The sequence below is a fragment of the Chanodichthys erythropterus genome, chromosome 16, assembly GCF_024489055.1.
Source record: "Chanodichthys erythropterus isolate Z2021 chromosome 16, ASM2448905v1, whole genome shotgun sequence".
NCBI lineage: Eukaryota > Metazoa > Chordata > Actinopteri > Cypriniformes > Xenocyprididae > Chanodichthys > Chanodichthys erythropterus.
In genome coordinates, this window is record NC_090236.1 from 4,130,598 (window position 1) to 4,143,478 (window position 12,881).

At 38.2% G+C, this 12,881-nt stretch overlaps 1 protein-coding gene across 8 annotated transcripts in view; it reads left to right on the forward strand.

Moving 5' to 3' along the window:
- Nucleotides 1-12,881, forward strand: part of pard3ab (par-3 family cell polarity regulator alpha, b) — a 124,319-nt gene that overhangs the window by 46,446 nt on the left and 64,992 nt on the right. For all 8 annotated transcript variants that reach the window (XM_067364205.1, XM_067364204.1, XM_067364208.1 and 5 more), the window contains exons 6-8: nucleotides 6,566-6,645; nucleotides 10,287-10,370; nucleotides 10,878-11,003. In XM_067364205.1, coding sequence (XP_067220306.1) covers nucleotides 6,566-6,645; nucleotides 10,287-10,370; nucleotides 10,878-11,003 — 290 coding nt within the window. The remainder of the gene's footprint in view (nucleotides 1-6,565; nucleotides 6,646-10,286; nucleotides 10,371-10,877; nucleotides 11,004-12,881) is intronic.

Genomic DNA, 12,881 nt, shown 5'->3' on the forward strand with positions numbered 1-12,881 from the left:
ATAGTCGCATAATATGTTAACATTCAGAAACAGTATTTGAAACGATATAATGATCAATAAATAAACACTGATACAAAAAAACAAACAAGAAATGACATTTGATTATGACTGATTTTATTTGACATTATTATTTGGCATGCATAAGACAGAGCGATGGGATCGATGCACACAGTGGCGCACTGTTTAGGACGGGTTCGTGTTGAAGAGCCGCTAACAAAGTAATCTTTTCACATAATGTTGTCTCTCTTAAAATGTAAGCGAGTGTTAATGTCAGCATTATCATACATGTCTAAACAATTGAAGTTTGTCAGGTAAAACAAGAAATATTTAGTTTATACATAGCGTTATGCTTCAACTAAGTTTAATGTTGCAACGCAAAAATATTTAGTAGTGAGTAAGATGCAACTTAGTGCCCATTAATGTCAAAACTAGACTCTATTGTAACTTGCGCACAGCTGGTGCAACAGGCCACAGATACTTGTGTAGGCCAGCCATGGTTAGGTAATCAGTGGAAAGCATGATAGATCCAATTATTGCAAAACACCAGAGAAAATAACAGTAAAATGTGTGAAAGTTCAGCAGTTTCTGGCTGTGTGTGGTGCCTGCTGCTTTCCATATTCTTCAGAAAGTCCCAGTGTTGGGAAAGAACGGCTTAATCATGTCCATTTTTTTTCTCCACATTTCAGCATGGATTGTTTCATGAATCTGTCACAATGCAATCCGGACTTTGTAAAGAGGCTCTTATTAAAAGATAAGGGGTTAAAAACTATATTGGACTTGACCGCAAAACCACAGTCCTTATCTTTGCAGATTAAAGTGCTGTTGTTCACTTCATATGGGAAGGGACTGTTTCTTAAAGGCAAAGCACACAGATTCTTGAGATGGGACAAAAAGTTTTTCATTGAGATGATCACTAGAATGTTCTTAACAAAAGTGCACATTACATTGCTTTTCTGTTTATCAAACTTCTCATCTGATGGCACTTATAACTCAAAATTTCATGTACACTATTGTTGAAAAGTTTGGGGTCAGTAATTTTATTTTATTTATTTATTTATTTTTTATATTTTATTCTGCCCTATTTTATTCTGTACAAAAGAATTGTGTTTTTTCTTTGCTAATCTTTCTGTTTATCAAAGAATCCTGAAAAAAAAATGTATTAAGGTTTCCACAAAAATATTAAGCAGCACAACTGTTTTCAAATTTGTAGTAATAAGAAATTTTCTTGAGCAGCATATTAGAATGATTTCTAATAGAATGATCATTTGACACATAACGGTTTATAATATATTGAAATAGAAAACTAATATATTTTAAGTTGTAATAATATTTCACAGTATTACTGTTTTTATTGTATTTTTGTATCAAATAAATGCTGCCTTGGTGAGCATAAGAGACTCATTTAAAAAAAAAAAAATGTAAATGTACTGAGCCCCAAATTTTCATCAGTGGTGCAAATTAAAATGTATATTAAACTTATTAAAAAGATAAAATATAAAAAGCATGCTACTGTTTAAAAGAAACATTTTTGTGAATATGGTCTGAATGATGCTGATAATTAGGGGTATAAAAAATGTGATATTTCTCGTCAAGGTTTGTGGCAAAACCTTTTTACAGTGCTTGCATTATATACTGTTTTGTCTTTTACTGCATATTATAATTCATACTCAGAAAGTAGAACTTAAGTACATTCATTACAAGATGATTAATGTAGGGCTGTCATGATTCCTCGATTAAATTTGAGTGCAGGAGAATACATCAATATATTTCTAAATATGCAAACTGTTGTTCATCGCGATTTCAAAATAAGTTTGAGTTTGCATGTTTTGTCCACACAAACCTTTTAAGGAAATTACAGTGGCTGTAGCATTTCTATCGTAAAGAAGTGGACAAATATTAAAGATTACGTGGACCTTTGAATTAAATGTTGTTTTGCCAATATTAAGCAAAGATTTAATCATGCTATAAAGTGTAACAACAACCACCAGGCTCCATTGGCACCCTCTGCATGCATTTGTTTTAATACATAATGTACATTAGTTGATTGTTTATAATATCATGTACATTACGTTATGTATTATAATAATGTTGATATTTTATTAAAACCATTTATTATTGCCTCGTTGTTATATATGTATTTTAAGTCATTTTAAAGGCTATTCACTTATGTCTATATTAGCTTACTATTTTACTATCTAATTACTTAATCAAAAGAATCGACCAATTACTCGATTACCAAAAAATAAATGTAGTGGCAGCCTTAGAATTTTTGTCTGTTTGTGTTATATTGTGTTTATTAGGCACAGAATCTTGTGCAAGCACTGAAATCAATTGCATTGAGTATCTAGAGAGAGAAGAGACACAAGGCCTGTGTATCAGAGAGAAGATCCAGGAAGAGAGGGTTTGTGTGGAGGAGGGGTGTGTGTGTGTGTGTGTGTGTGTGTCTGTAATTAATCATAAAGGTAAAACAGCGATTATAAATCACTCTCAGCTTTAGACTGCTAATGAGATAAGACTATATATAGATCTCTCTTTCTGCTCTTATCTCTCAGTTTCTCTCCAGTAGGTGCTGCTCTAGGTCAGTTGTATCACAGCAATTCGTTTTTTCTCTCTAGTATCTTCTTACATTCATGTTCACTGAGTGTTTTCTAGATATATAGATAGATAGATAGATAGATATCTTCTGTTACTGCTTTCCTTTTTTTCTTGTAGTGCATAGCAACACCTCAGCAAATTGAAGTGAGGCTCACCAAAATAAGAGCAGGAGTAATGCTCAAACATAAACTAATAATTGACTGAATTAGGACGAGGCCTTTATCCTGTGAATATCCCATCAGGGTTTACCGTTGAATGTATATATTAATGTGCGTCTTCAGCGAGGAAAAAGATGTGCAGTTAATAGAAACGGACTGTTTAGGCTTTGCTTTCTTATGAAATTAGTCATTTCAGGTTAAAAGAAATGCAGAAAAAAATACTTGGTTACACAGTCACTGTGGAAAACAATCTCTGTTTGCAATTAGCTTTTGCCGAGGGAAAGGTTTGGATCAGATCCGAGCAGGACAATGACTTGGCACCCGTCTCTGATCATTTTAAGCATGTTGGATGTTGTCAGAGGGCCAGCGGTGCCGGTCTGATACAGTTATGCTGTCAAACACACACTCTTTTGTCATATCAGACAGCTGTTATATAAGACGGTATGATTATGTCTAGCGTAGAGGGTGTATTGTGTATCACAGCTATTTTCTCCACTTCCTTCCATTGTGTTTTTTCACTGTATTACACTTTTGAAAACCCTCGGTCACAGAGGAAAAGAGTGATTGACCAACTGCCCTAGATAAACCACCAGGGTAATAGTGAAACAACATGGGGCTAACTAATCAGGGTTGCATTACTCGTACAACGACATAACTTGTTGTTGGTTAATAATGTCAAACAGGTGGTGGAGTAATAACTTAATCCATTTGAGATCGAATTAATGCCAGATTTTTTTGCTATAAATGACAGACATGGCATCTAATGACTAATTGGTAACACTTTACAATAAGTTTAAACAATAGTTAAACATTAGTTAATATATTAACTAAAATGAACTAACCATGAGCAATACATTTGTTACTGTATTTACTAATCTTCGTTAACGTTAGTTAATGAAAATACAGCTGTTTATTGTTTGTTCATGTTAGTTCACAGTGCATTAACTAATGTTAACAAGATTTTAAAGGGTTAGTTCACCCAAAAATGAAAATTATGTCATTAATGACTCACCCTCATGTCGTTCCCAACCTGTAAGACCTCCGTTCATCTTCGGAACACAGTTTAAGATATTTTAGATTTTGTCCGAGAGCTTTCTGTTCCTCCATTGAAAATGTATGTACGGTAGACTGTCCATGTCCAGAAAGGTAATAAAAACATGATCAAAGTAGTCCATGTGACATCAGTGGGTTAGTTAGAAGTTTTAGAAGCAAACTATGCAAAACTATGACTTTATTCAGCATTGACTTCTCTTCCGGGTCTGTTGTATATCCACTTTCACTTCACAGCTGCTTCTTCTTTCCTGTTTTACGGCGGTTGGTATCCAGCTTATTGGTGCATTACCGCCCCCTTCTGCTCCGGACAGTGACGCGATTAGGACATCTGCGACATGCACACCGATGCACCATTTTAAAAAATATAGCAATACCAAATTACAAACAATGTAGAATAGCTTAAATACAGCGTGCGTCTCCCACAGACTGTAAATGAAGCTCGGGCGCACCGGATAACACGTCATCAGCGTCACTGTCCGGAGCAGAAGGGGGCGGTAATGCACCAATAAGCTGGATGCCAACCGCCGTAAAACAGGAAAGAAGAAGCAGCGTCACTGTGGAGTGAAAGCGGATATACAACAGACCCGGAAAAGAAGACTATGCTGAATAAAGTCGTAGTTTTTGTTATTTTTGTGTTACCGACAGTGTTACCGACTAATTCTAATTTTGCTTTATTTCCAGATTATAGGCTCGTTCTTGTGTACTAGAGCATAACTTTGCGATGCTGTTTGTGAATGTTCATTGAACTATGGTTTTGGGTAATACAGACTCGTTAAACTATGCCGATAACGACGGAACTTGCACCCTTAGGGCCCTATTTTAACGATCTGAAACGCAAGTGTCAAAGCGCGAAGCGCAAGTAACTTTGTGGGCGGGTCTCGGCGCTGTTGCTATTTTCCCGGCGGGATAAATGGCTCTTGCGCCCGGCGCAAATCTAAAATGGGTTGGTCTGAAGTAGCTTCATTATTCATAGGTGTGGTTTGGGCGTAACGTGAAATAAACCAATCAGAGTGTCATCTACCATTCCCTTTAAGAGCGAGATGCGCTCGCGCCATGGAGGATTGATATTTACATGACGGAATTTGTTGGCGGAAAAGCTGAAATTGCCTGTTAAGTGGCCAGTCAATCTTTCAATGCGTTGGATGCAGGCTTTCAAATAGCTCCGCGCGATGAGTCGGTTAATATATATGTGTGTGTGTATTGGCACGATTGTCCAATTAATTAGCCAATTTCGTTCATCATTATTTGTAATAGCAGGCTGAACTGAAAATAGGTAGCCTAATTCTAATACACGCAATTAATATTCATCATTACATTTTTATATTTATGTAGCCTACACAATAATATTCTTTTACACTGTAATCCTTTTGTTTTTAATGTTTGGCATGTTTGTGTGATGCGCATCCCTGTGTGTAATAAGCAAAGTCAACGCGCACTGTGGACGCGCCCAGAGGTGCAGTTTCTACCAATGCGCTCTAACAAAAAAATATTGCGCCATTGACTTTAGACTAGGTTTTTTCTGGTCAGTGGCGCAATTGTTTAATGGAACAGCAAAATAGCACCAGGGATTGTTTGCGCCGGAACACGCCTCCTTTTTTGCGCTGAACCGCCCAGGGAGCGCAAGTTCATTCACTAGTTTAGCGACGTGCTTCTGTGGACGGAAAAGCGCGCTTTGCGCGGGTGCAAAATAGGAATGACACATGCGTCGGTGTACAAAGTCAATTGCGCTGGGTGCAAGATAGGGCCCATAGTCTGTTAACAATGCTTTTGGGAAACGCACTCCAGAACTGTCTTTTTACTCTTTTCCATTTTCTGTTCCTTTTTTAATTTCTTTTCTTTTTTTCTTTCATTTTTTTATTATTATTATTTATTTATTATGATTATTATTTATTATTAGTTTTTTCTTTTTCTTTATTTTTTCTTTATTTTAATTTTCTTATTTTTTTCTAGTTCTCTTTTCAGTTCTTTCTTTCTTTACTTTTAGTTTTTTCTTTTCATTAATTTTATCTTTTAACATTTATCTTGTTTTCTTTTCTTTTTCCCCTTATTTTTTTCAGTTCACATTTCTTTTTCTTTTTCTTTTTCTTTTCCTTGTCCTTTTCTTTTTGTTTCTTTATTTTTTCTTTCCTTTCTTTTTGTTCACTGCCACCGCTCCCTTGAGCTGAATAATTCATGTAACTGTCTCAGGCCCAGTGTTGTTTTTGTGCCTAGAGTTATGTGTGTGTGTGTGTGTGTGTGTGTGTGTTTTTTCTTCTTTAATTACAGATTGTATAGCATTTTTAGGTCCAAAGTGGTTAGATTGTACGAAAACTACCTTCAAAGTCATCGAAAGTGTGTTTGCGAGAACATATAATTGGTGCCACGGCAGCAGAACATGGACCTGTTAGTTACTGAAACTTTAATGAGAGTGTATGTACGTGTGTGTGTGTGTGTCAATGGTAGTCTGGCACTACTCAGATAATCAAATGACACAGTAGTGAGCATAAGCTCTGTGTACCTCTCACCTGATCCATAGTGTATCAGGTGAAACATCTCATGTATGAACAGAGGATGAATTCCTTCAAACTGTTTAGAAAAAGAAGAACTTTAGAGCTTCCAGCAGAAGTCTTCACCCAGGTCCTGTTATGTCATGTATACATTCTTTTGTTATTCATTGATGTTATATGGTTTAATATCAAAATACATGTGAGATGTATTGCTGGATGGGTTTTTGTTGAGTGCAGTGCATTATGGGTTAAACGGTTTTGTTCTTGTTGCAGGATGAGGAGGAGAACGGCAGGATAGAGCCTGTGGGACGTGCAGATACATGTTTAGAACACATGGGCGTGAGATCATTGGAGTAAGTATCACACACACACATGCGCTGACTGACAGAACAGTGATGTTATCTCTTATTTTATGTGAATCTCTCCTTCATGCTGTCAGTTTGATTTGCAGGTAATGAAACATTTCAGCTCTTGAGTTTTATAGTAAAAGATGACAGGGTTTTTTTTTTTTTCAAAACACTGAGATCAGATTGAAATGTTTTGGATTAATCTTTCATAAACTGTCATCTATACTCTCGGTTGAGTCTTTCACAGTTCTGTGTGACACTTTCGAGATATGATGACACTGATGCCAAAATGAGTGAGTTTTGGTGTGAATCTTTAGACCCTTTCATGCATATAGTCTTTACTGGTAAATTACCATTAAGAGATCATGTGTGAATGGGATCTTTTCAGAAAATACCATTAAATCAGTTCTAGCAATTTCCCAGCATGAGAAGTTGTAACATTAACAGTAAATTACCGGTATGATGTTGTGTCTGAGCAAAGAACACAGCAGCTTTTTAATCAGCATGATTAAAAAATCAGCAATCATACGATAGTCACCGCAATAACTATTATTTGTCTCGTGTTTTTAAGAGTTAAACCGCGTTCTGTGTGATCATCCCCTTACACCTGTCACTCAGGAAAAAAAAATTATAAAAAAAAAAATTGACATAGTGATACTAAAGCACTTGTTATCCAGGCGGATGAAGAAAACGGTAATTTAAAACAGCATTTAAAGGTAATTTCCAATGATTGACATCAAAGAGTTACCAGTTTTTTTTAATACTGATGTGTCTATGAAATCTTACCAGTAAAAAGACGGAACAACGTTGCTTTTGTGAACAGCACATTTGTGTGTTTACCGGAAAAGTCTTTCTGGTAATTTTGCGGTAATTTACTGGGATTTCTGTGTGAAAGGGGCTTTTGATAAAAAATGAATAAAATGCTAGCTCACATTTTAGGACATTTTTTTGTGACATTTATGGTCTATATAGATGCATAAACAACATTTACAGTGTCTATATAGTAGGGATCGACCGATATGCATTTTTCAGGGCCGATACCGATTATTACAGATCAAGGAGACCATCAGGGCGCGTCAGGGCGTCAGAGCTCGCGCTTGATGCCCTTTCAGCTCTTCAAAATTGCATAATGGTAATTCTGAATCTGTATGATAAATTATTTTGCAATCAGGTTAGAATGAAGCAATATTTCTCCAAATATGCGCAATTTTTTTGACTAAGAGCCGGAACGGACGCTGTTCAGTGAAGCTGTGTGAACAACACACACACAAAAAAAAAATGCAGCAGACGTGAGTGAATTCATTCGTGTTGATAATCTATTCACAATATAACGTTAAGTTGGCCGAATGGTGAGAGAAGTAGGTTTTAGTTTCACTATCTCAGCACTGATGTGATGATCCATTAAAGCATATCACTGCAATGACAGACATTGACAGGGAATTCACAGTATAATAACTGAACGGGGCTTGTCATCATAAATCGATTATATTCAGGTGTTTTGCAACTTCAGTGTAGTGGTTTATTGCAACTTCAGGAACGTTTACTGCATTCTTACCTTCGAGAGATAACTTATTGATGTGTGATGATGATCACTGAAGCAACTCCTGTGCTTTCGGTATGAGAGCGGAACATTTTCCAGCCACGCCAGCCGTATTGATTGGCCAGGCTCGTGACTCCCAACAAATCAGACGGACGATGGGCGGGGCTTAGGCCACAGAGCAGTGCGCTCTGACTGAGGTGGCTGGATCAGTGCCAGATCGCGCATTTCAAAATAAAATGGTTTTATCGGCAAATTGGTTTTGAAAATGGCCGATGCTGATAACAATAAAAATGCTTAATATCGGCACAGATAATCGGTCGACCCCTACTATATAGATGAAAGAGTGCAATTTGTGTGACAGCTGAATCTCGGCGAATCAGAGCATTCGTTCTCTTTGCATGTTGTGACTCCACTCCATTGAACTTTATGTTGAACTATATACTTATAGTGGGTACGGAAAGTATTCAGACCCCCTTAAATTTTTCACTCTTTGTTACATTGCAGCCATTTGCTAAAATCATTTAAGTTCATTTTTTTTCCTCATTAATGTACACACAACACCCCATATTGACAGAAAAACAGAATTGTTGACATTTTTGCAGATTTATTAAAAAAGAAAAACTGATATCACATGGTCCTAAGTATTCAGGCCCTTTGCTGTGACACTCATATATTTAACTCAGGTGCTGTCCATTTCCTCTGATCATCCTTGAGATGGTTCTACATCTTCATTTGAGTCCAGCTGTGTTTGATTATACTGATTCGGACTTGATTAGGAAAGCCACACACCTGTCTATATAAGACCTTACAGCTCACAGTGCATGTCAGAGCAAATGAGAATCGTGAGGTCAAAGGAACTGCCTGAAGAGCTCAGAGACAGAATTGTGGCAAGGCACAGATCTGGCCAAGGTTACAAAAAAAATTCTGCTGTACTTAAGGTTCCTAAGAGCACAGTGGCCTCCATAATCCTTAAATGGAAGACGTTTGGGGCGACCAGAACCCTTCCTAGAGCTGGCCGTCCGGCCAAACTGAGCTATCGGGGGAGAAGAGCCTTGGTGAGAGAGGTAAAGAAGAACCCAAAGATCACAGTGGCTGAGCTCCAGAGATTCAGTCGGGAGATGGGAGAAAGTTGTAGAAAGTCAACCATCACTGCAGCCCTCCACGAGTCGGGGTTTTATGGCAGAGTGGCCCGACGGAAGCCTCTCCTCAGTGCAAGACACATGAAAGCCCACATGGAGTTTGCAAAGATGGTGAGAAATAAGATTCTCTGGTCTGATGAGACCAAGATAGAACTTTTTGGCCTTAATTCTAAGCGGTATGTGTGGAGAAAACCAGGCACTGCTCATCACCTGTCCAATACAGTCCCAACAGTGAAGCATGGTGGGGGCAGCATCATGCTGTGGGGGTGTTTTTCAGCTGCAGGGACAGGACGACTGGTTGCAATCGAGGGAAAGATGAATGCGGCCAAGTACAGGGATATCCTGGACGAAAACCTTCTCAAGAGTGCTCAGGACCTCTGTCTTGTTGGAAGGTAAACCTTCAGCCCAGTCTATGACCCTAAGCACACAGCTAAAGAAACGAAGGAGTGGCTTCACAACAACTCCGTGACTGTTCTTGAATGGCCCAGCCAGAGCCCTGACTTAAACCCAATTGAGCTTCTCTGGAGAGACCTAAAAATGGCTGTCCACCAACATTTACCATCCAACCTGACAGAACTGGAGAGGATCTGCGAGGAGGAATGGCAGAGGATCCCCAAATCCAGGTGTGAAAAACTTGTTGCATCTTTCCCAAAAAGACTCATGGCTTCATTAGATCAAAAGGGTGCTTCTACTAAATACTGAGCAAAGGGTCTGAATACTTAGGACCATGTGATATTTCAGTTTTTCTTTTCTAATCTGCAAAAATGTCAACAATTCTGTGTTTTTCTGTCAATATGGGGTGCTGTGTGTACATTGAGGGAAAAAAAATTAACTTAAATGATTTTAGCAAATGGCTGCAATATAATAAAGAGTGAACAATTTAAGGGGGTCTGAATACTTTCCGTACCCACTGTATATACTCTGTCTGAGTGTAACGGTTTATTTTCTTTTTTGCCTTGGTCCGTCAGTGATATTGTGAAATTGGTGGAAGTGTCCAATGACGGAGGTCCGCTCGGCATCCACGTGGTGCCCTTCAGTGGACGAGATCGCAGGTAACAATCACCAAAGTCCAATGTTATATCAATACTAAAATAAAAGTAAATAAAATTATAGTCTTTTGCTTTAACCTTGTATGTGTTCTGAGTGATCAGTGTTTGAGTTGAGGTGACTAAATGTATGTATGACTCTTAAGAGTCATTGAATCCTCTGCAGAGAGTCCAAAGAATCTGTCCAGAAGCGATAGAGTATCTAAACAGCATCTACGTGTGAGCGGTCACCGGGCAAAGTAATCTAGCTAAAAGCAGCTTTATATCTCTGTAATCTGCATCTATCTCCAGGCTGCGAGCTGCAGCAACAGAATGCGAAGTTATAAAGATGAAGAACGTTATTTATCTTGAGGAATGAGCTTTCATTCAGAAGTGCTTTATGATGCTGCATTAGTTTCAAGTTCTTTCAATTCGATATCAATCAAATTAATGTTTCATTTCAAATGGATTATGCTTATGACTAAATAAATAATAAATCTCAGGCATAGATCAAGTGTTGTGTGTGTGCTGCAGGACGTTGGGTCTGCTGGTGAAGCGATTGGAGCGTGGAGGAAAGGCTGACGTCCAAGGTTTGTTTCAGGAGAATGACTGCATCATTCGGATCAACAACGGAGACCTGCGGAATGTCCGCTTTGAGCAGTAAGACCTGACCTCTGACGTGTGTACTGAGTGCTTTTTTGTCACTTTAACTCCTTACTCTTTTTCTTCAACTGCCATCATAATGCTTCTCTGTAGGCCTGTCGCGATTATTCATTAATCATCTGATTGTGGTCAGTCAAATCCACAGATGAATTTCTATTTATTACTCTATTCCTTCTCCTTTTCCTCCATCCTTCCACCCCTCTTTACATCTTTATTTGTTCATCCATCCATCCATCCATTGTCAGTCCATCCATCATCCATTCCTCTGTCAGTTCATTCATCTTTCCATTCATATGTCTGTCCGTCCGTCCATTCATCCATCTCTTTTTGTTCATCCATCCATTCCTCCATCCGTTCATTCATCTTTCTATTCATATATTTGTCCATCCATCCATCCATCCATCCATCTCTTTATTTGTTCATCCATCCATCCGTCCGTCCGTCCGTCCATCCATCCATCCATCCATCCATCCATCCATCCATCCATCCATCCATCCATCCATCCGTCCATCCATCCGTCCAACCATCTGTCCATTCCTCAGTCCGTTCATTTATCTTTCCATTCATATATTTGGCCATCCATATGTGATATGTATATGTGTGTGTATGTGGGGGGAAAAAAAAAATATATATATATATATTTATTTAAATATTATAAATATTTTATTAAAAATTAATAAATAAAATATATAGCCGCAAACTGGAGCATAACAAAGATATGGACAATTAGGCTATATCTAACTCGGTCACTATTTTTTTTCCTCCGATCTCAGTCTTCGCATATTATCAGAAAGGAGCATGAGTTTGTCCATGATGTCGGTAAGAAGTGAGCTCTGTGTCTTGCTCACAATGAAGCTGTAACACAGGCCTTCGAGAAATGCTCTCCGATGGCATGGATGTGGAAGTTGCAGTAAGCACAGTACTACTTTGACTTCCACACTCTGCACGAACACATATATGCATCTAATAATTGCAAACATTTATCTAGGTTAACGTTACAGCGAGTGGCCATGTAAGTGGCTAAAGTTATTCCACTACTTAACGTTTTAAATGATAGGTCATGATTGAGGTTGCACTTCACCTTTTTGTGGTCATTCTTTACCCTCTCGAAATATCCCGAAACTTTGAATTTTCTGCCTGACATATTACCGCATGAGACAGCCATGTTAACGATCTGTCACTGTGACTTCGCCAATTCCTGTGGAGTTTTTTCTGTGACTTTAGTCGACCAAGCCTCTTCTCGTAAAGTAACATTTTGTCGACTATTAGAGGGTTGCCCTACATACATCTGTTAATCCATTCGTCTGTTCATCCATCCATCTATCCATCCATCCTCGTCCGTTCATCCATCCATCTGCCCATCCTTTCATCCATCTATCCATCCATCCTGATCTGTTCATCCATCCATCTGTTCATTCTTTCATCCATTTGTTCATCTGTCCATCCATCCGTCCAACCATCCATCCCATTTGTGTCTCCTTTTCTCTGATAGGGATAGATCACCCAAAAATGAAAATTCTGTCATCATTTGCTCACCTTCAAGTTGTTCCAAACCTGTATGAATTTTTTTTTCTTCTGCTGAACACAAAAGACATTTTGATAAATGTCGGTAACCAAACCATTGATGGGCCCCATTGACTTCCATAGTACTTTTTTCCCCCATACTATAGAAGTCAGTGGCACCCATCAACGGTTTGTTTACCCATATTCTTCAAAATATCTTTTTTGTGTTCAGCAGAAGAAAGAAATTCATACAGGTTTGGAACAACTTGAAGGTGAGTAAATGATGAAAGAATTTTCATTTTGAGAGAACTATCCCTAAGTGAGCCTCCTATATTTTCTGTTTTGCTGTGTGTCTGATGGTGGATTAAAACC